Genomic DNA, 24,793 nt, shown 5'->3' on the forward strand with positions numbered 1-24,793 from the left:
AGCACAAGGTCCAAATTTTGAATGAAGAACTAAAGTTTCTACTACCATAACAAATGCTTCTGTGTTACCGAGAAATTTAAAGAGAGAGAAAAAAAGCTTCTTCTAAGCAAACAACTCTAGACTCTTTTTAAAAAAGAAATCCACAAGTGCTTGTGGATCAGAGATCATGTCTACAAGTGATGGTGTGTGAGTGAAAGTGATTCAGAAAATTATAATATTTTTTTTTATTATAAATCATCCTGAATTCTTTTTACTTTATATAAAATATTCTTTACATTCTACTGTTGTTTTATTGCCATTTATGTACGAGTATTTTAAATTTTATAGGTAAAATATTTTTCTGAGAACGAATTACAATTTATAACATTGCCACTATGGGAAATTATTGCTTTGCTTTACAAGTTAACGCTTTATGAGTGGTCTACAGAAACAAACTAACTCGTACATCGTGGCATTATTGTATATATTGTCATCATCATCATTTGACATCTGCTTTCCATGCCGGCATGGGTTGGATGGTTTGAAAGGAGCTGGCTTGGCAGAAAACTGCACCAAGCTTCAGTGTTTGTTTTGGCACAGCTTTTTACAGCTGGATGCCCATGCCAGCCACTTTATAGTGTGGACTGAATGCTTTTTTATGTGGTACCAGCACTGGTAGGGTCAGCAAGTAAACTTGCAAGACAAAGATCCTTTGAGAGGGGGGGGGGATTGGAGGAGGTGATCTTGTGTTGGATGATGAAAGGTTAGAGTGTATCAGAGAGATAGAAATAGGTGTCTTGCAGTAGAGGAGGTACATGGTTACCCAGTAAGAGGGAGAGAGGGGGAGAAAGATGGAAGGAGGAGGGGGAGAGAGAAAGAGATAAAGAACGAGGATAGGAACAGGTGTGTTGCTGAGGAGGAGATACATGGTTACCCAACTAGAGGGAAGAGTGGAAGAGAGAGAGAGAGCTGAAGAGTGATGGTGGTGAAGTACTTGGGTATACTCACAAGGAACAGGGACCAGAATATAAATGGGATGGAAGAGTATGGCAAGAGAGAGATAGATGGTGGCAAAATGCTCAGGCATACACTCAGGGTATGGGGGTCAGAATACAAATGGCAGGGTATTGCCAAAGGTGTGAGTGGGGAGTAGAGACTTCACATGAATGCAGTGACTGGTGAAACTTGGGTATATGGAGCAGATGGGGGACAACAGGATAGCAATGATACAGTGAGCAGGGCAATGAGGACAGGATTGGAATCAAGAGATAAGTATAGTGTATGAAATGAGGAAATGTGAGGAAGAGAAGAGATGTAGTTTGGTTTGTTGGGGTAAGGTGTGTGAAAAGTTTTATTGTTACATCTAGGCGGAACACACAGCGCTTCTAGAACTTGGTTTTGGTAAGTGGGCGGGTCTTCTCAAGAACCTCATATCGCCAGACATTTCGGTCCATTATCTCCTCTGTAAGGACCAACATCCTGAGATTGGTTCTCACCACTTCATCCCATGTCTTCTGGGTCTCCCTCTTCCACAGGTGTGATCTATTAGTGACCGGCACTGTCTTCATTCATTTATATCCACACACATAGACACACAACACATTAGTAATGACTGTTCAAATTTATTTGGAAAGATTTTGACTTGGAAAATGCAAAAAATTAAAAAAAAAAGATGAAAAACAAAATACAATAGCTAATGAGTGTCAAGTCTAATCCATTCTAGCTCTCAGGATTCTTTCTGTCACTTTGTCTTTCTCTCTGAAAAAAAAAAGAAAATTAAAATTATATCACAATAAAATAAAATTTATCTATGTGCCCCCCTCTCTCTCTCTCTCGTGTGTGTGTGTATATATACATATATAAATAAAGAGAGAGGGAGAGGAAACAACTTCTGTAAAACAAAGACAAATACATGTGTCATGTGAGAGATTAGCATTTTAGTGTAACAGAGGTGTACACACGCACGCACTATTTGGGGGTGTGTCTTATTTGCTTTAGTGATTCTTAACATAGTTCATTTCTGGTCAACTTGAATTGAACACAGCGATGATGAAAGGCATTCCAGTCATGAACATCCCATCCAATGTCCTGTCTTTAATTTTAATGGGAGGAGGATATCTAAGAGAGGTTCTCTTGTTGACTTGTAATATGTTTATAGTTCAACATGTCTATATAAACACTTGTTGGCATATGTATGTATGTATGTATGTATATATATATATATATAATATAATTCGAGACAAAACCACAAAAATTACAGGAAAAAATCAGATTTAGGGTTAAATCCAATTTTATAGTAAAATATTATATAATATAATTCGAGACAAAACCACTATTTTAAAATCAAACAAGGAAAGACTTAATCAATACATAAAATTTTAATATAAATTAAATAAATGGTTTATTTAATTTATATTAAAATTTTATGTATTGATTAAGTCTTTCCTTGTTTGATTTTAAAATAGTGGTTTTGTCTCGAATTATATTATATAATATTTTACTATAAAATTGGATTTAACCCTAAATCTGATTTTTTCCTGTAATTTTGGATTCATTCCCTAATATTTATTATATATATATATATATATACATACACACTTTTTATATGAGGTCATCCAATTGGGTAATCTCCAAAGGTTATATATTTGAAAACCTGACAGTTTTATGGGTAACATGATATGTGCATGTGTGTGTACACAACTACATAGATTCTTGATTGAATAGTTAAGCATGACTGAAAGTTAAATATTTGTATTTATGAGTGAATAGTAAAAAATTTTTTATTTCAATTCAAAATGATTTATTCAATGGAAATAAAGCTTTGAACCAGTTCTCATAATATATAATATACTTAAAGCTATTTTTACAAATTACGAAAGAGTGAAAAAAGAAAATCTTTGGAAGGAGTTGAATACAGTATGTAACAAAATACTGCAAAACATTTCATCATGTTCTCTACCAGCCATCATTTTAAGACTAACAATAAAACCTTGGTACAAAACCACAAATGGACCACAATATATTACTGGTACTTTGTTTTATGTTCAATAGGGGGATAAAAGTGAATGCTAGTGGAATTTGAACACAACAGAAAGATCATCATCGTTTAGCGTCCGCTTTCCATGCTAGCATGGTTCAACTGGGGTCTGGGAAGCCAGAAGGCTGCACCAGGCCCAGTCTGATCTGGCAATGTTTCTATGGCTGGATGCCCTTCCTAACACCAACCACTCCGTGAGTGTAGTGGGTGCTTTTTACGTGCCAGAGGAGGCTGGCAAACGGCCATGATTAGATGGTGCTTTTTACGTGCCACTGGCGAGGCTGGCAACAAATGCATTTAAATCACTTCAGTTCTTGCTAAAGATAATTTCTTATATAGGCACAAGGACCAGAATTTGGAGGAGGGGCATATCAACCCAATACCTGACAATTACTCATTTCAATGACTACTTTATAGAATTATATCAATGCTATTTTTACATGCATACTTCCATTCTGGAATGAGTTTACAAGGACTGCAATTGTGTTATCCTATAATTTTAACTCTTTAGCATTTAAACTGGCCATATCCAGCCCAAATATGCCTCTTGTTTTAAGTTCAAACTGGCCAGATATAGCTTCTCGCACCTACCCTACAATGCCATCCTAAAAATAGATAACAATATCATTGAAATCTTAAAGCTGTGAGACAATACATGACTAATTCAAAACAATATGAAGAAATAAGCTTTACACTTGGCAGAGTAATTTGACTACTAAAGGATTAATAACAAACAATATCATCCAACAGACCTAATGTTCTAGTCAATTTTTCAGTAGATATTGCCTAATTACCTTTGGGTAGTCTCATGACCTTTTCTTACTCATCTATCTTACAATTCTGTTTCACTGAAGACTTTTCATGTCATATCTCTTTTTCAATTTACATGTAATGAACATGAAGCTCTGTTGACCTAAATGCTTGGTACATCTGTTAAATATCTACAGCATCATTTAAGTGTTGAAAGAGGTGAATGAGGAGTATAGTGGTTAGTATGTTTATTTTATGAGGTGTGGTTTGATTTTTACGACAATGGTATTCCCATGCCATTTTCTCTTTCTTTTTCTAAAAAAAAAAAAAACCCACCAAATGTTTATATCAATTTATTCACACACACACACGTCTGTCAGTCTGTGTATGTATGATGTCACCTTACTTGGACAGGTGGGCAAGCTAATATTCCTCTTGAATGGAACACTAACCTGTTGAAGGGGTAACCATTTATGGCTGAGTGGTCTGGAGCAATGCAAAATGAAGTGTCTTGCTCAAGAACAAAAAGCACTGTTGATCTAGGAATTGAAACCACCATCATGTAATTATGAGAGCAACACCCTAACTACTAGGTCATGTACATTCACACACACACACACACATATATATCTAGGGTGCTGTACTCATGATTGCAAGATCGTGGGTTCAATTCCCAGACCAGTGGTATGCTGTGCTCTTGAGCATAACACTTCATTTCACATTACTCCAGACCACTCAGCCATAAACAGTAAACCCTGCAATGGACTGGTGTACTATTCAGGGGAAATAATGGCTTGCCACCTAACCAGTAGGGTGGTATCATTCAAAAACTAAAATAACGTTAAGAAGCATACTGTAACCAGTGGTGTATAACAACATCTGACAGTCTGGTTGATACATCATCATCATCATCGTTTACCATCCGCTTTCCATGCTAGCATGGGTTTGACGGTTCAACTGGGGTCTGGGATGCCAGAAGGCTGCATCAGGCCCAGTCTGATCTGGCAGTGTTTCTACGGCTGGATACCCTTCCTAACACCAACCACTCCGTGATGCGTATTGTTTTTATCTGTGCAGGCAATACTTCGTGCTTCAGACTTGTGAATGTATTACTATTTTTGCATTCAGATTACACTATATATTGCTTATAGCATGTTACAAACACCAGAAGCAAAAAAGTTGTCTGATCTTTAACCCTTTAGTGTTTAAACCGGCCATACCAGGCCAAAATTGTCTCCCTGTTTTATGCTCAAACCAGCCAGCTCTGACCTCTCACACTTACCCTACAAAGTCTGTCTAAAAATAAACAGGGACATCATCAAAATCTCAGAGTTACAAAATGCTGTACAATTAATTTAAAATAATGTAATTAAACAGGCTTTACATTTGACAGAGTAATCTGAATTCTAAAGGGTTAAAGAGGGCATATGATGGGTTAATCTGAAGGTGGACTTAGCCAGTATAAAATTGAACAAAACCTTGGGATTCCTCTTGCCAGAGTCAAAAGAGTGATTGTACAATTCACCAGCAAAGAGAAAGAACCAACAGCATCTTGCTCAGGTTGACTTAACACTTTGAATAGCATATTCAACATGTCTGCAGCCTGGACAGAAATTCCAGGAGACAATTTCTGAACTCCTTAGTATGATGTCCAAATGAGTTAAATAATTAAAAACTGCACAAGGCATGTCTACTAAAAACTAAATTAAGTATTTAAATGTATAAAATGACATCATTTTGTTTCTAGAAATACATCATCATCATCATCATCATCATTTAGCGTCCGTTTTCCATGCTAGCATGGGTTGGACGGTTCAACTGGGGTCTGGGGAGCCCGAAGGCTGCACCAGGCCAGTCAGATCTGGCAGTGTTTCTACAGCTGGATGCCCTTCCTAACGCCAACCACTCCGAGAGTGTAGTGGGTGATTTTATGTGCCACCGACACAGGTGCCAGACGAGGCTGGCGAACGGCCACGCTCGGATGGTGTTTTTATGTGCCACCGACACAGGTGCCAGACGAGGCTGGCAGACGGCCACGCTCGGATGGTGTTTTTATGTGCCACCGACACAGGTGCCAGATGAGGCTGGCGGACGGCCACGATCGGATGGTGTTTGTTACGTCCCCAAAGCACGGAGGCCAGTCTATGCGGTACTGGCTACGGCCACGTTCGGATGATTTTCTTGTGTGCCACCGGCACTGGTACCACAAAGATACAAATTCCATTGATGTTCATCTATTTTGATTTGTTTTGATTTGATTTGATTTTCACTTGCCTCAACAGGTCTTCACAAGTGTCACAAGAAGGAAGGTATGCACAGGTGGACTGACTACGTCCCAGGTAGGGGCCACGGGTTATGGCCTGACTAGTCTTGCCGGGTCTTCGGATGGTGTTTTTATGTGCCACCGACACAGGTGCCAGACGAGGCTGGCAGACGGCCACGCTCGGATGGTGTTTTTATGTGCCACCGACACAGGTGCCAGATGAGGCTGGCGGACGGCCACGATCGGATGGTGTTTGTTACGTCCCCAAAGCACGGAGGCCAGTCTATGCGGTACTGGCTACGGCCACGTTCGGATGATTTTCTTGTGTGCCACCGGCACTGGTACCACAAAGATACAAATTCCATTGATGTTCATCTATTTTGATTTGTTTTGATTTGATTTGATTTTCACTTGCCTCAACAGGTCTTCACAAGTGTCACAAGAAGGAAGGTATGCACAGGTGGACTGACTACGTCCCAGGTAGGGGCCACGGGTTATGGCCTGACTAGTCTTGCCGGGTCTTCGGATGGTGTTTTTATGTGCCACCGACACAGGTGCCAGATGAGGCTGGCGAACGGCCACAATCGGATGGTGTTTGTTACATGCCCACAGCACGGAGGCCAGTCGATGCGGTACTGGCTACGATCGGATGGTGTTTGTTACGTGCCCACAGCACGGAGGCCAGTCGATGCGGTACTGGCTACGGCCACGTTCGGATGGTTTTCTTGTGTGCCACCGGCACTGGTACCACAAAGATACAAATTCCATTGATGTTCATCTATTTTGATTCGGTCTTTCAAAAATGATGGTGTCAAAGTTTCTACAGCTGGATGCCCTTCCTAATGCCAACCACTCTGAGAGTGTAGTGGGTGCTTTTTCTGTGCCACATATAGACATACATATATATATATATAGAGAGAGAGAGAGAAAGAGAGGGGGGAAGATATGTCTACAAAATATGTGTGTGTGTGGGTATATACGTATCTACCTATATATATATATATATCATCATCATCATCGTTTAACGTCCGTTTTCCGTGCCAGCACGGGTTGGACGGTTCGACCAGGGTCTGGGAAGCCAGGCTGCACCAGGCTCCAGTCTGATCTGGCAGTGCTTCTACAGCTGGATGCCCTTCCTAACGCCAACCACTCCGCGAGTGTAGTGGGTGCTTTTTACGTGCCACCTGCACAGGTGCCAGGGGGTCTGGCATCGGCCACAATCGGTTGGTGCTTTTAACATGCCACCGGCACGGAAGCCAGCCAAGGCGGCGCTGGCATCGGCCACGTACGGGTGGTGCTTTTTATGTGCCACCGGCACATATATATATATATGTGTGTGTGTGTGTGTGTGTATATATATATATATATAAATGTATAGATAGGTATGTGCGTGCGTGTATATATGCATATGTATGTATACTTATATGTACATTACATCTTATTCTTCAAGAGCTTCAATTCTGCGTATGTACATATATTTACTAGATTGCTGACAAATAGTTTTCCCATTGTGTTGATGTGCCATTTTCTATCATTAATAAAACTGTTGGCATTTTTGCGAACACGGCTATGCTTGTATGAAATAAATTACTTTGCAATTCTGATAACAGTACCTAACTCTGGTAAGTTTTCTATGCTTGACATAATAAGAAAAAAAAAAGAAAAAAAGGACCACTCATATTTCATGTTGAAAATCAAATATGCCAATCACACATGTAATATTTTAAAAATCAAAGTAGGGTGTAGTGGTCTATGTTCATTGCTGCTTCAATTTTTAGTGAATTCAAAAATGCAATAGTTGTTTAACCCTTTCGTTACCAAACCACCCAAAGCCGCCCGAAAAAAATTTTGGTTAATGAGACCAAACCGCCCAAAGCCGCCCGAATTTACCTATTCATATTTAAATTAGAATATCAGAGCAAATCTCTTTAGCACATTCGTGAAAACACGTATTATACTTCGTAAAGAGTTCAACTACAGTTTTGAACAATAATCGAAGTGTAATTTTAATTCCGTGAATTTTGGGAGATTTTTTTTCCGAAATTTGTTCCTATTGTGTTTTCAAAATTTGTAATTCTGACAAAAATGGATACGAATTTCATTATATCAAGCAGCGAGTCAGAATTCGAAGGATTTTCTACTGAAGACCTTCATAAATCTAACTCTATGACTGAAAAAAAAAAGCATGTGGTATTTGATAATGAATCTGATGTTTCATTTTCCGAAAGTGAAAACTGTGAATCCGAGATCGATAGCGATAAAGAAAATGAATTGGCACCCGAATGGAGTGAACATTTAAAAACTGTTTCTTTCGGTGATTTTACTGAAGAAACTGGACCAAGCCACAGACTTTCCCAGGAGAGTAAAGCCTTAGGTTATTTCTATTTACTTTTTCGAATGAGCCTATTTGAAATCATTACGGCGAAAACGAACCGTTACGCTAAACGTAAACAAAGCGAAAGAAACGATAGTTTGTGGTTTCCCATAACCTTAAATGAAATTAAGACTATTTTGCCATAAATATTATTATGGGTATCAGAAAGTTACCCAGAATAACAAATTCTATCGTAAAATTTTGTTGTATACCCAATTGAATATTAGCTAATAACCCATTTTCTATAGCGATGTTTGAACAAAATTTTAATAATTTTATACTTTGTTGAATTTACCTGTATCTACCTGCAATTAGAGTCACTTCGTGACAAAAATTATAGTATAGAATTGGTTGAGAATATTTCATTAAATTATCTTCCAAAAATCAGATTAATATATCGATAAATAAAAAAGTTATAGTTGTTTAATGAAACCAGACTAAATTTATGATTACGTTAGAAATTAATTGAAACACATAAGGGGTGTAATTTGGTCAGAAATATAGTATGAAAGGGTTAAGATTAAAAAGAAAAAACAATCTAATTCTTATCCAATAATGGAAGACATTAACCCTTTCATTACCGTATTTATTTTGAGGTGTTCTGTGTTTCTTTCAATTATTTTAAATAAAACAATAAATTTAGTAAAATAACTTAGTTATCATTAAGCTAGTGTTAGGAACATAAATTGTGACTAAGATTTGGTGGAAGATTATAATTCAAAACTTATGAAAACAAGATATTTATACTACAGAGCTGGTTTCAGCTGGGTTCGTAACAAAAGGCTTAAAGAAAGTTTTTTTTATGTGAGAATGTTACAACAAAAGTTTTGCTCCAATCATCTCAAACTTTTGGTATCTTTGTGAAGCTCAGCTTCACAAACATACATCCAATGTGACAAAGTTATACTAAAACAGCACTACATGGTATAGGTCTAATTAGTTTACCACTGACTTTACTATGTACAAAGACTACAGTAAACAACTTACATTAGGTATACTATAATACCCCATCCTGACAATGCATCTCTATCAACTGCATTCAAGATAGCTTGAGAGACAGTTTCAAACAAGTCATCTGGTTCCTGAAATATAATAAATAAACATGTACTTAAAAAATCAATAAAGATGGACAATAGTAATTTACTATTAGTAGTTTTATTCAATTTTTAAATAGTATTCATCTTAAAAGAAAAGAAAAAAAAATTAAACCTCACTTGAGTATTTGAGGTTCCTTTAGTCATACTGAGATCACAATAGCCTCTTTAATGCTGGTGCCATAAAATATTTACATTACACTCTGTAAAGTTTGCAGGTATCAAGGAAGGAAGGAATTCAACCATAGAAAGTATACCAAAATTTGAGATGTGTGAGGGACACGTGAACCTCTAAGTTGTCTAAGAGAACAGTACCTCTGAATAAAAACTAACTTGGACTGCAATGATGACTCCAAGCTGCATCAGTATGGAAGATGGACATAAAAATGATGGTGATAAACTAGTCAGTTAATTGAACAGGTGTAGTTTTGACTTCACTAAAGTTGAATAAAATCCAACTATGATCCTTCAGCTCACAGATCAAAAGATCAAATGCCAAAAGTATTTTAAAGATTGGCTAAATATGCATAATGATATAAAAGTATACCGCACGGTGTGTTGCATAATCTTAGCTTTCACATTCTTGACAATAGATTCTGGTTATATTACATATGTAGAGTTATTAATGCTTACAACTTATGTGTGATGAGTCTACATAAAATGGATAGTGTATTACATACACAATAATCCATAATCAGAACCAAAGTCTGGATACAAATGACAGACTGAGACAAATGATGGACTCTGATTCGACACTGAGAACTTGGGCAATTGATCTGATACTTAAAACAGACAAATGAACCAAGACATTGTATAATAGTGTTCTCTCAGAAACACAAAATACCAGCAGTGGATCTGAATGCATGACCCATGCATAAGTACCATGTCCACATGGTCATCTTTACACTAATAGCCAAACTATCAAACAGTACTGTCATAAATTTTTTTGATGACCGTGACTTACTAAGCACATGATCACAAGTACACACATTAATGTTTGAGCAAGGCACATAACTCTTATCTAGAGATAGTTAAAGTCTAAAAATAAATTTACCATCACAATACCTAGCTTTTAAATGTATCCTGCATGAATTAAGTTAACTTGATGTGCTTTACAGTATATAAAGGTAGTAGCTTCTGCCTAGTCTAACTTTAGAATAAAAATGTTATTGTTTAATTAAACATATTATTGTCATTGTTATTAACATAAATTAATCAATCAAAAAGAAATTATAGGAAAACCACCTTTAACTTTGAAAGAACCATCACAATCATTTAAAATCTGTTTTCTATGTTGGTATGGGTTAAACAATGAAATTATAATGATGACTAACGCTGATATCCATCACCATTTGGTGTCAGGCTCAATAGTAGCTAGCACCATCTAACTGGTGTTATACAAAGAATGGTGTTCACCGTACTATTCTTTAATTTAGCTCTAATATTGCAAGTTGCTTCAGCATTCACCATTGCTAGCTTAGCTCTAATATTGCAAGTTGCTTCAGCATTCACCATTGCTAGCTGTGTCAGTATTGAGTTCTTTTATCCCCAATTATGTTTGCAGGTGGAAAACGAATAAGCTGCAAACTGAAAGACGTGTGAGTGAAAGAAAGAAATTGTTGGATATTAGTAAAATTGAGATAAGTGTGAAATCTTTTAAAAATATGTGAAAAAGATAATGTCCTTGATGGAATTGAAAATGGTGTACTTTTTGTAGGTTTTAATGAGAAAACAAAATTTTTCAATGCTGAAGATGATTAAAGGGCTTTACTTTTTTTTGTTTCTAATGAAGAATAATGCTTTTTGCCCATCCACTTATTGTAGTTATTAAAACACAGAAGTTACTATACAGCAATTAGGCATATTTATTGAAAAGTCAATTGGTCAAAAATGCATCTGTCAATACCAAATTCATTGAAAGACATAATCATAAAAACTGTATTAATTTTATTAAACATTTTGTAATTTCAAAATGACAAATTGTAAAATGAAATACATCTCCAGACTTTTCACGGAAAATATTAGCATTTTCATGAATATTTTAATTTTTTATTTTGCTTTGTTTACAATCAATTTCTCTTTTGAATGATTTGTTTTGCAATGAATTTGCAATCCTATGGCTTGTATGTATTTCAATAAATGCTTCAACACCAATTTTGTTACACTGACCTCCTGCTTTATGTTCAACAGAAAAAAAAACTGGTATCTTGCTTTTTTACGAAAACATTCTTGACATCAATGGAACTTTTGCATGTACAACAATGAATAATCTCTTAATAGTAAAGGACTTCTGATTTTCTATCTCCTACTTTATGCTCAATAGAATATACTAATTATTTGCTTTTCTTAAATTGATTTTTTTTTGTTACATGTAAACAACTTTTACAGGTATTCATCATGCAGGACCTTTTAATTGTAAATGACTTCATTCAAAAGTTCAGTGTCTTACCCACTATCATGTGGTGTAAACATGTCATGTATAATATATGTTAAATTACTTCTTTTAAACTCAGTTTTACCATGATGAAGTGCAAATTCCAATTTTAGAACACAGAAAAAAAAATTATAGCTGAGAACCAAAGACACAGGATGCTTAAATGCACTACATAGTTCTTATTCCTGAAATAACTCTCTGAAATAAGGGCACATCTTACATGCCTTAAAATATGGTATCTATAACTTCACAATTGAGTGAGTGGTTAACAGTATAAAAAAAAAACATCCAGCTGTATTAAAGTCAATTGCTTCAACCATATGTCAAATCCATCTTATTTCTGAATGATGCAAATGTACAGATGATATAAGAATACTTCAGTATCAAATGTCAGCAGGTAAATGACAATGACAAGGCCCTTGATGATGATGATAGAACATGATTTCTTCACATTGCTAATGAACTTCATCAGAAATTTTGCTTCTAACAATAACCATGAGACAACCTATCACTGAAAGCTGCAACTGGCTGAGTTGATGGAATGACCCACTAAACAAACGGTTGAAAGTTTGTGTCCTGTAATTACACAAGGTATGTCCATAACAGAAAAATAACATACACTGGCCCAGCTCCAACAAAGTAAACTGCATAGTTAATAAGTATTTCTTCATGTCACAGAACGAGGTATCAGTCTTCCTATAACCCTTTAGCAGGCAATGATAAACACAAACTGGAGTGATTGCCTCTGTCAGCTAAAGAAAAGCTAAAATGAAAAGTCTCAGATGTTTCATTGGTAGAATTGGAATCAGTTTGATGGTATGTATTAATCCTTGCCACATTGTCCAAGACCTAAATAAATAAGGTAGGCTTTCATCATCATCATCATCGTCGTTTAACGTCCGTTCTCCATGCTAGCATGGGTTGGACGGTTCGACCGGGGTTCTGGGAAGCCAGAAGGCTGCACCAGGCTCCAGTCTAATCTGGCAATGTTTCTACAGCTGGATGCCCTTCCTAACGCCAACCACTCCGTGAGTGTAGTGGGTGCTTTTTACGTGCCACCTGCACGTATATAAATACTAAATAATGAGAACTTACCAGATCTGGTTGCCATAATGACTCACACATACCATACATTTGTTCTGAACAAGTTCCACTCACAACAAAATCACCAGGGACCATGGGGCAACCAATCAAATCCATAGAGGCAATGAAAGGTTCGAATGTGGTAGGATCCAATCCAGCAATGACAGGTTCAACAAAGTATGGACCAAACCTAAAAAAATATAAAATGCTCTATTTCAGAAGGAAAAAAAATTTCACATATTTTAACACATTAAATGAAATCTTAAAACAATTACACACATTATATAAAAATCAAGACTGACAAAAGCAATGCCAACTACATAGTCCATGAACATGATAATTGTTGTTAGTGTAATTAGTGGTAAAGAGATACACTATATAATATACCTATTTCTTTATTACCCACAAGGGGCTAAACATAGAGGGGGACAAACAAGGACAGACATAGGTATTAAGTCGATTACATCGACCCCAGTGCGTACTTAATTTATCGACCCCGAAAGGATGAAAGGCAAAGTCGACCTCAGCGGAATTTGAACTCAGAACGTAACGGCAGACGAAATACCGTAAGCATTTCGCCCGGCGAGCTAACGTTTCTGCCAGCTCACCACCATGTATATACCAGTATAAAAAGCTTCATCATTGTATATGTTAAACTACAGCACTAAGTTCAACAAGAAGTTACACAAATAACTAAAACTAGAATTCTTGATTCTCTTGGTTTTCTTTGCTGTTGGAAGAAGATGTTTGTTCTGAATTTTGAGTTTGCAGGCATGGAATAGTCTACTTCACATTAAATTCATCAAAATTTATTATGACAGTGTTAACAGAGTAATATTAGTAACTAGGTTTCAAATTAGCAAGTTAATGTTTGGTTAAGATGGTTAACATTTGCATGAAAGATATATTACCATATGAGGCCTCAAAATAGTTAAATGAAGAAATATTGCAAAGAATGTGTCAAAGTGGCAAATAATGATTTCTTATTTTGGCACAAAACTACACATTCAGGATACAAATAACATCGAGTTTTAATGAGCTCGAAAGGAGAAGCAATGTCGAACTAAACAGCATTGATAAAGGGACATAACTACACAAAGCAAGTAATTTAGTAATTTTGACCAACCAAAGTTTACGAGTGATACTTCTGACATCACAGCTCAAATAATAAAATGCATTTTACAAATTCACGTTTAAAACCTGATACTTGGTTTGTGAAATCAAGGCTGAATTGTACAGGTCTGTGACCAAAAAATTGGGTGAAACTGATCAATTTTCACCTGCTAATGTCAAAACATTTCTAAGAAATTGTCCTATCACATACAGTTTCTTCACAAAATTGGTCACTGAATTTTACCATTATGCCTGAATTTGACTCTCTTTTTCTCTTTTACTTGTTTCAGTCATTTGACTGCAGCCATGCTGGAGCACCGCCTTTAGTCGAGCAAATCGACCCCGGGACTTATTCTTTGTAAGCCCAGTACTTATTCTATCTGACTATTGTCTTCTGCTATTACAATTATCTATAACAGTATAATAAACAGGCATAATTTTGAAAAGTAAGCATCTGGCAATGTTTATACTGCTTCAACTACATAGAGAGGTGCCTGCATCATTGTAGCTTCAGTGACCTGCAAGCAGTGAGGAGAGGAAGGTGCACTTTACAAGATCACTGTTGCTTAGGTTAAAACATATCGTTTTTTTATATATTTCCATGTCTTTTTTTCAATGTATATATGCTATGTGCTTGGTTTATTGTATCATACATTACATTTCAATGCTTCTTTAATAATACAATGTATACATTTAAATGGTGAGTTAAATATATGTGTTAAAAAAAAATGTCCCCTTCCCCTTTCCTAACAGATCTCCACATCATTTGAAGAAAGGATGTCTTCTAGAAGATATGCAGCAAGTCTAGATAATTTTTGTTATATTTGTGATAAGTTTATGACAAAAAAAAACAAAAAAAAAACCATCAGAGAAACATTACTGAATTTGTCAAAATATCTTACTACGTTTACTTTGGTGTGAAATTAAGAGACTAAGAAGTGGGTTCCTTATAATGGCCTGCTCAATTGTGTTGAAGAACTATGAAAATGGATAAAAAGTACAAAGAAGCCCTTTTCATTTGGGGGTTCTAACAATATGGAGAGAACCTAAAAATCACAGTAATGACTGGTTCATTTTGTTCATGTAAGTTGCAGGGATACAATAGGAGTGGAAAAACATTGTTTATCCAAATATCACATCTGCATTGTGACCAGTAACTCAGGGACCAGATGTTCCTGTCCAATCCTCACCAGGAAACCTGAATCAGAAGGCTAAAATAACAACGACAATGAAAACTTCAATAGTAGCAAAGATGAACTTCAACTACTCAAGCAATGGGAATTAAATGATCTAGTGAGGGACTTAGGGCTTGCAGAGGAGTCAGCAGAACTTTTAGGCTCCAGATTTAACTCTAAGAATCTTTAAGCTCATTGCACATCATTCAATTTGTACTGTAGCTTCAAAATCGCTCAAGAAAATGATTTGGTTTATTGTACAGGTTTATCATGACTAATAGGAAAGTTTTGCATAAGTTACAGCCCTGATGAATGGAGACTCTTCAAAGAGAAGTCTTAAAGCTGTTCTACTGCATAATGGTAATAAATATGCTTTCGTCCCTGTTGGACACTCAGTAATTATGAAGGAAACATGAAAATTTGGTGTCAGTCTTATTATATGAGAGTAAATTCAAAGATCACAACTAGATGATTTGTGGTGACTTGAAAATAATTTGTATGTTACTTGGACAACAGTTAGGCTATACAAAATTTCCTTGTTATTTGTGTGAATGGGTCAGTAGAGACAGGAACTGCCATTAGTCTAAAAAAGAAAGACCAAATAGGGATATGCTTACACCAGGAACAAAGAATATCTTTTCAGAAAGTTTGTTTGATCTAAAAAGGGTTCTTTTACCTCCTCTGCATATAAAACCTGGCTGCATGAAGTAATTCATAAAAGCTTTGCCACAGCATAGAGAGGGCTTCAAGTATTTGTGGAGCAAGTTTCCTGCTCTATTAGACACCAATGTTGAAGAGGGTATATTTGTAGGACCAAATTATGGTCATTAAATAGTAACAAATCCATAAGTTAATGAGAAAGAGCTTTTTGATATTTGAAATAACACCATAAAAATATATCAAGTAACATAAAATTATCAAAGCAATTTCAAAAAGCTCCATTTTATAGGACTGTGTTATTTATAAAACAGTTTTTAACTCCTGAAAACTCCTGCTTTTTTAATAACTAGAAATCGTGAAACACACCTCAGAAGGCAAAGATGTGGTTTAAAAATTGGTATTCTTTTAAGGTTTTCCTAAATAGCCAAACTGTTAAGCAAGACCCTCTCAACACCTGACATAAAGTCACCTCCCTCTCTACTATATCCCAACTCAATTGAGGAAGCCTGTCTTGTAAGGTACTTGGGGACTTCACAAGTGCTTGTGTCATGAAAGATCACCCAATAAAGTGGTTAGCATTAGGATGGGCATCTGGCTACAGAAACCACACCAAAGCAGACACTGGAGCTTGATGCAGCCCTCTGGCCTATCTGATCCTGTTAAACCATCCAACCCGTTCCAGCATAGAAGACAAACATTAAAGAATGGTGACAATAATGAATAATTCATGATATATATATCTATGGATCCCTTTGATTACTATTTTATTCTGGTGGATCCGCCATAACCATTCGATATTTAAAAACTAGCTTTATAGATACTTCTTTCAAAATACCTATTTTGTCTTTTGCACATTCACTTGTGCAGGTTTGCAAGAGAAGTCTCTGGGAGAACATGGTTCTGTGGCTGGAAACCTGTTGAACTATATAAAATGTTAGAGGAAAAAAACCTAGCTGTTTCTTACAACAAATACACCTAAAAGCAATATTTATCCACGGACCTTTAAAATATTATTGAAAATCCCTAATTTTCTATTTTGCTTGCATGGACCCTCAAAAATCTTATGTGGGTCATATGAACCCTGGTTGAGAACCAATGCTCTACACTCAAACTCAATGTTTAGTAAAATAAGCAAGAGTTTAGAGAACAGAACACTTACCTTCTTTCATAAAGTAAATTAGACACCATTGACATAAAAGTTTTAGGCTTTATTTTCCGGTTTTCTCTTAATTCATACAAATTCAGTCGGAACTTTAACCTCTGGCTCCTAAATTGTAAAGAAATTAAAAAAAGCAAGACAAGTTTTAAAATTTATAACAAGAAATTGCTCATGTGCCCATAATTAGGGGTACTGCTTCAAAGTCAGAGCAATTTTTAAGTTACAGACTCCAAGAAAGTTAACCCCCAAAATAGATAACAATGGTTACCTCAATGAGCATTTACTAAAGTTAAAAAATAACATATTTATCAGGAGTTGCGATATTAAACCTTATTAAACAAGAACAGTAATCTAATAGAGATTTCTTACAAGACTACTGCTACCTCGGAAATGATTATATCCAATATGCAATAAGGTATTACGTAGAAACTTTATACTGAGCACCCAATGTAAATTAGTACACAAAAGGATGCAATGACGTTTTAAGTACATTCATAGAGAAGGGTTTCATATGTAACTAGGTTGTTTTCTGTCGTTATGCTGCCAGTAATCTGTTAATCATGCACACACCTCCATAAATTGTTCAAAGTGAGTCTTTTTTAAAAGTCTGTGTTGTGTTGTTTATATGTTGAAAGACCCAGAAAAATACACAAACAAACCAATAACAAAAAACTATTGTGTGGTAAGAAGATTACTTCCCAACCACATGGTTCTGGGTTCAGTCCCACTGTGTGACACCTTGGGCAAGTGTCTTCTTATATAACCTCGGGGTAACCAAAGCCTTGTGAGTGAATTTGGTAGATAGAAACTGAACAAAGCCCATCACATCATCATCATCTAACGTCCGCCTTCCATGCTGGCATGGGTGAGACGGCTTGACAAGAGCCAGCCAGGCAGAAGACTGCACTAGACTTCTGTAACTGTTTTGGCAGGATTTTTACAGCTGGATGCCCTTCCTAACACCAACCACTAAGCAGAATGGACTTAGTGCTTTTTATGTGGCACAAGCACAGGCAAAGTCAGTTTTGGCAAGGTTTTCACAGTTGGATGCCCTTCCAAAACGTCGACCACTTTACAGTGTGGACTGGGTGCTTTTAAGAGGCACTTGCACTGACAGGGTCACCAAATACTTGCAAGAGGGAAGGAGGCACTGGGGAAGGTGATCTTGTGTCGGATGATGAAAGGTTATAGTGAGGCAGAAAAATCAGGCATGAAAACAGAAACAGGTGCACTACCGCAAAAGAAATACATGGTTACCCAACCTGAGGGAAGTGCAGAAGGAAAGAGTGAGTGGGAGACAGCAGGATAGAGATAGCGACAAAGTGCCGGGCATAGACAATGAGACAGGGTGTGGGTGGAATACACAGGTCGGAAGCTAGCAGAGAGCAAAGATACAGTGGCACAGGGCCAAGAGGACAGGATTGGGCAGTGGGAGGCAAACCTAGTGTATGTAGTGGAAGTGTGAGGAAGAGAAGACATGTAGTTTGGTTTGTTGTGGCAGAGTGTGCAAGAAATTCTCTTAAGTGTGAGTAGGACACACAGCACTTCTAGAACTCAGTTTTGCTAACATGGGTGGGTCTTCTCAAGAACTTCATAGCGCCAGATATCTTGGGCCATTGTCACATCCTTCGTAAGGCCCAACATCCTGAAATTGGTCCTTACCACTTCATCCCAGGTCTCCCTCTGCTGCGGGTACCATCTACTTTCACTGACTGGCACTTGTTTATGCAGCTGTCCTCATATGTATCACATGTCCAAACCAATGTAGTCTTCTCTCTTGCATGCTACATTTGATTCCTCTTATGCCCAACTCAATACATTTGCACTGATGTTGCACATCAAACAGAGCATACCATCTTCATTTCTCTCCAGTCTATACATGTCTTCTGCATTCAGAGCTCATTTCTCACTACCATGGAGTATAGCTGTTCACACACAAGCATCATATACTCTACCTTTCACTCTGAGAGAGAGTCGTTTTGTTGCCAACAGAGGTAATAGTTCTCTGAACTTCCTCCACACAATTCTTATTCTAGAAAGAATACTTTTAGAACATCCTCCATCATTGCTAATTTTGTCACCTAGGTAACAGAAACTATCTATAACATCAAGAGAGCCTCCTGGGCATTTGAGAGAATCTAATTCTCATGTGCTCTTAGTGCTTATTGTTCCTGCACATCTGCCATGTACAAAGACGACTTTATCTGTTAATCTACCTGTGATTCCACTGCAGCTCTTATATATCCATAGTTTACACTAGGTGCAGTGAATGGAATTTCTTCCAACTCCTTTCCTACATATTGAGCAGCATCATTTACCTGATGGAAAGAGAGCTTTATCTCCTTTCTTACTAACAACTTTGGTTATTGCTAGGTTAACTTTAAAGCCCTTTGGTTCCAGCTTTTGTTTCTATACCTGGAATTTCTCCATCAATTCTGCTAAAGATTCTGCAATAAGAGCAAGGTCATCAGCATATAGCAAATCCCACAGGCACCCAGTTTTGAATTCCTCTGTTATGGCCTTTGAGCGAAAACACCTAAAGCTCCACGAGGCTCCGGCAGGGGATGGTGGTGATCCCTGCTGTACTCTTTCACCACAACTTTCTCTCACTCTTACTTCCTGTTTCTGTTGTACCTGTATTTCAAAGGGCCGGCCTTGTTACTCTCTGTGTCACGCTGAATATCCCCGAGAACTGCGTTAAGAGTACACGTGTCTGTGGAGTGCTCAGCCACTTACATGTTAATTTCACGAGCAGGCTGTTCCGTTGATCAGATCAACCGGAATCCTCATCGTCGTAACCGACGGAGTGCTTCCATATGGCCTGGAGGACTATAATATAAGTAGGCTGAGAGCTGAGCCCTGGTGAACCCCTACCTGTACAATAAATTCATCACTGTATTCATGGCCGACTCTCACCTTACTGACAGCATCACTGTACATGCTTGTACAACTCTAACAAGCCATTCCTCTACTCCTAACTTCCTTAGAGACCACCAAACAACAGAGCAGGGACTCTGTCAGAAGCCTTCTCCAGGTCGACAAAGGCTAAGTACAATGGCTTACTTTTGTCCTAGTACTTTTTCCTGCAGCTGTCTCACTAGGAAAATGGCATCTGTGGTACCCTTCCCATGTACAAAAACCAAACTGCATCTCATCTAGTTTAATTCTATTTCTAATCAATTAAGATATAACCCCCTCAGTAACTTTCATGACTTGGTCTAGCAATCTAATGCCTTTGTAGTTGTTTCTATTTACGCCATCACTCTTACCCTTATAGCAGCTAAATATAATATATATTATGTGTGTATACGTGTGCATGTATATATATATATATATATATAGTGTGTCCCCCTGTGTTTGTCCCACCATCGTCACTTGGCAACCAATATTGGTGTGTTTACATCCCAGTAACTTAGCAGTTCAGCAAAAAAGACTGATTGGGGTTGATTTGTTTGACTACAGGTGTGGTGCTCCAGCACGACCACAGTCATATGACTGAAACAAGTAAAAGAATATAACCTTTTTCTGAAGCCTGAGTTGTGTTGACAGACATGCACTCAAAAATTCCATTTTTAATTGTAACTAGTTAGGTACTATGATGACAACACTACCTGTCTATCTTTCACACACACACACAGAAATACATCTGGCTTGCATAATCCATTTTGGTGTGGTTTCTATGGCTGAATGCCTTTCCTAGCACCAATCACTTTACAGAGTAGTGGGCGCATTTTATTGTGACACCAGCACTAAGGAGGATGCATACCTTCACCCCATATGAGTGAGGGGTTTTTTTTTTGGGGGGGGGGGGTATAGTGATTACAGGACTAGGTGTAACAGCCGAGAGCTGACATGGCCTGCCAGCAAGAAATATTCATGCATGTGCGGGAAGGGTGTCATCATATCTCACCCAAAGAATTTTGTTCATACAACATTAGTTTTGGCAGGAAATATAAAGTCAGATACTTTTTGAATGCACTTTAATGTGTATGTGTGTATGTATGTATATAAATATATTCATCCTCAGGTGCAGGTATAGTTGTACAGTTAAGAAGCTTACTTCCCAACCACTTGGCTCTCGGTTCAGTCCCACTGCATGACAGCGTTTTCTACTACAATCCCAGAATGACCAAAGCCATGTGATTGGATTTAGTAAATGGAATCCGAAAGAAGCATATACACATGTATGTGTGTGTGTGTGTGTGTGCATGTGCGAATTGATGTCGTGCAACTGTTGTAAATCAGCATCACTGTCATACAGGCAGTGTCCTTCATTACCAATCTTCTGTGAAAACATGTAAGGATTGACAACAGGTAGGGCATCCACCTGTAGAATATCCACCTCAACAAATTCCATCTGACCCATATAAGCATAGAAATGTGGACACTAAAACAAAGATTATTAATCAAAAGTACTTACACTGTCTGCACATCTGTCGCAAGACCAGGTAAACCGATGAACAAACGTGGCCCCATTTTGAATATTTTCTGAAATTTGGTGCTCACTGTGAGAGAACTTTGTATTCCTAGACGACGGTCAGCAGCGATAGCAACACACTCCTTTCCTTTCATTGCCAGAATGGCAGAGCCATTGTAAGTCAGAATACTCTGCAATTGAAACATATACACATTATGGATTACTTACATTGGCTACAAAGCCAGAAATGATAAAGGATGGGGTAAAACAGGATTGAACTGACACTTGTACAGTTTATAGCATATAGCTATGATCGATGTCTTACAGTAAAATAAGGCCAAAAACTATAGAGAGGTATAAGGGAATTACATCAATGCCACTACATGACATGTTTTAGCATTCAGCTACATGTGTGCATGCATGTGTGTGTATATATATATAATTGCAGCGTGGAAGGTGCTTATAAGCCATTGAAGAAACACACAAAAACCGTTAGATTCACTTCAACATTTAAATTTAATTTGCCAAAATATTTTTGTTGCTTTGAGACCGCAACCTGTTCACTGACAAAATTCCGTGCTGCATCTGATGCAGTATGGAATTTTGTCAGTGAACAGGTCGTGGTATCAAAGCAATGAAAATATTTTGACAAATTAAAATTTAAATGTTGAAGTGAATCTAACGGTTTTTGTGCGTTTCTTAAATGGCTTATAAACACCTTCCATGATACAATTGTTTCCTTTCCAACACATGATCTCAGATTAGGTCATTTGCTATGCAAGTACATCTCCACAATATATACATATATATATATATATATATCTGTATCTACCAGACTACCAGATGGTAATTATTACTGGTTACAATGTGCTCCCTTGCAGAGTTGTAATTTTCAAATGATGCAATGCTACTGGCTAAGTGAATAGGCCAACATTCCCCCTGAATGGAATGCTAGTTCATTGCTGGTCTGGAAATCAGAACCAAAATCTTGTGTTCATGAGTAAAGCAACCTAACCATTCGACCATGCAACTTCACACACACACACATGGCCATACAGTCAAGAAGTTTGCTTATGAACCACATGGTTTCAGGTTCATTCCTATTGCATGGCACCTTAGGGGAGTGTTTTGTGAGTGGCTTTGGTAGATGGAAATTAAAAGAAACCCACTGATTGGATATATGTGCACATCTCTTTATTCTTTTTGTACCTTTGACACTGCTTGATGAGCACTACCGCCATACGAGCAGTGTCATTTGATTTCAATCATCTGTGAAGACATGTCTAGCTATGGGGAAATATTATCTGGTTTGGAAACAAGTGAAGGTTGGTGACAGGAGGGGCATCTGACTGTACAAAATCTGCCACGACAAATTCCGTCTGAGCCATGTAAACAGAAAAATAGATGTCAAACTGATCATGATGATCACTATCATATATCAAATTGACATTTTAGACGCGAAATGACATGATGGTTCAGGTTGGTGAGACTTTGAATAGAGGTGTGCTCAATCAGAGGCGTCAGTTGTTGACTGCCATGACACTGCATCCTTTAAGGCCCTCATGCTTTCCGAAATCCGCCGAAACTACACCTGATTATATATACACTTTAGATGAGTTGTAGTGCATCTGAGCACTGTACACAATTATTATTATTATACACAATTTACTTCGCTAAGATTAGATTAGCTCCTTTTCATAATTTTGTGTCGGAACAAGGAAATATCATTCGTCTAATTTTATAACCATTGTACGCTATAAAATCAATTACATTATAGACAAAATAGCGTGTTTATTTAATTACAGCCCTTTAAGTCAGGAATTAAGATCTCAACGAAATCAAGAGTACTAATAAAGTACTGAGGTCTATAAATCGACTGTTCCCTCCCAGCGAACTTATGTGGATCTTAGATCCATGAAACATAGGACAGTAGCATAGTGAAGGGAGATAATATAAATTCAATGACTGGCTACCTCGGTAAAGGTTTGCAATACAAAATCAACGAAACGACACACACACATATATAACTGCAAGCTCTATTAGCTTGATAATTTAAATTTTATTTAACCAATATGTGAGTTTTATAACAAACTAGCAGTATCGCCCGGCGTTGCTCGGATTTGTAAGGGAAAAAACTATATAAGCATTTTTAGAGAGTTACTTCCCTTATATAATAGCAAAAAATTGCATTAAAAATGGAAAAAAATTATGGTAAATTTTTTTTAAATCGTTGACTCATCGTAGATGCACGCTAATACCCAGAAGGGCTCGATATGAATCACGACTATAAGATACCCGGTTTTGGTTAAACTGCACCACAAAATGTGGGAGTAGTTAGGAATCTAAATCGTAGGAGACAGACACACAACTTTAGTTTTATATATAAAGATATATAAAAGTGTTTCGACTTGAATGAATAATAATAATTAATGAGACAAAGCACGTTTTTTGAACGTACACATATTATTAATTTTATTAAAATTATTTCAAACGTATTATTTCCTTATTTTTCAAATTCATCTTTGGATACTCCTAAAATTTTAAATCCCAAGCACAAAGGTCCGCAGCTTCTTAACAGACATCTGCATAAGAATAGCAATGTGATACAAAAGAGGTTTTATTAAAGGCCGCAAAGGAATTATATTTATTAATCATTCAGATTAATTCAGCCCGTTTGAAGATCTACTACTTATTTTTTAATTGGTTAGTTGATTGTCTATGAATACAATTCCTCTCGGTAACCAATTCCGTTTACCGAAACAGAAAGAAAACCCGCGTGAGGATTGTTGCTTTAAACTGTTCATTTGGTTTCGTGTAGAATTTCCTGGACTATGCTAAAACATCCAAATCGATTCATATATTGATATTAAAATAAAATATACATACATACACGCAAATTTAACTTGTAAAATTTAAGAATATATGAATAATAATTTGAGTAAACTTCTTAAATCTACACAAATTATACAAAACCAGTTTTAATATAATAACTTAAACAAATATAATTATGAATGATTAGTATTTCAGTAATCGATTCAAACGATTCAACAATTTGTTATTAGTATTTCTAAAAAAAGATAAAGGTCAAATCTGAGCAATAAACTTACCATATTTCTGCTGGAACCAAAAATTTATTAAAGAAGAGGAAAATACGACAAAATCGCAATGTAATGCCGCTGCCCACCGTTTCGTGGTTTCACAACACTGAAAAGCGTACAAAGGAAAGACAACCGTGTATTCCGTAAGGATTTTCTT

The 24,793-nt window shown here is 36.9% G+C and overlaps 1 protein-coding gene across 2 annotated transcripts; it reads right to left on the bottom strand.

The window, feature by feature from the left end:
• Positions 1-1,585: 1,585 nt before the first annotated feature.
• LOC115215666 (proteasome subunit beta type-3) lies at positions 1,586-24,793 on the bottom strand. 2 transcript variants are annotated; one of them, XM_029784930.2, is made up of 6 exons: positions 24,646-24,793; positions 21,542-21,729; positions 17,122-17,229; positions 13,027-13,204; positions 9,391-9,485; positions 1,586-1,737 (listed from the first exon to the last, which is right to left on the bottom strand). In XM_029784930.2, exons 1-6 carry the CDS (start codon positions 24,646-24,648, stop codon positions 1,689-1,691), a joined length of 621 nt encoding a protein of 206 aa, XP_029640790.1. In that variant the 5' UTR covers positions 24,649-24,793; the 3' UTR covers positions 1,586-1,688. The 2 variants fall into 2 exon arrangements, with proteins under 2 accessions (XP_029640790.1, XP_036361681.1); XM_036505788.1 differs by lacking the exons at positions 1,586-1,737; positions 9,391-9,485 and adding an exon at positions 12,790-12,805 and having other exon boundaries at positions 12,998-13,204.

The sequence above is a fragment of the Octopus sinensis genome, linkage group LG9, assembly GCF_006345805.1.
Source record: "Octopus sinensis linkage group LG9, ASM634580v1, whole genome shotgun sequence".
NCBI lineage: Eukaryota > Metazoa > Mollusca > Cephalopoda > Octopoda > Octopodidae > Octopus > Octopus sinensis.

Coding starts and splice junctions, on each gene's coding strand:
- LOC115215666 (XM_029784930.2), bottom strand. Junction 13,205..17,121: donor AATTTACTTTATGAAAGAAG/GTAAGTGTTCTG, acceptor ATATTTTTTTAG/GTTTGGTCCATACTTTGTTG. Junction 9,486..13,026: donor CATTATGGCAACCAGATCTG/GTAAGTTCTCAT, acceptor ATTATATTTCAG/GAACCAGATGACTTGTTTGA.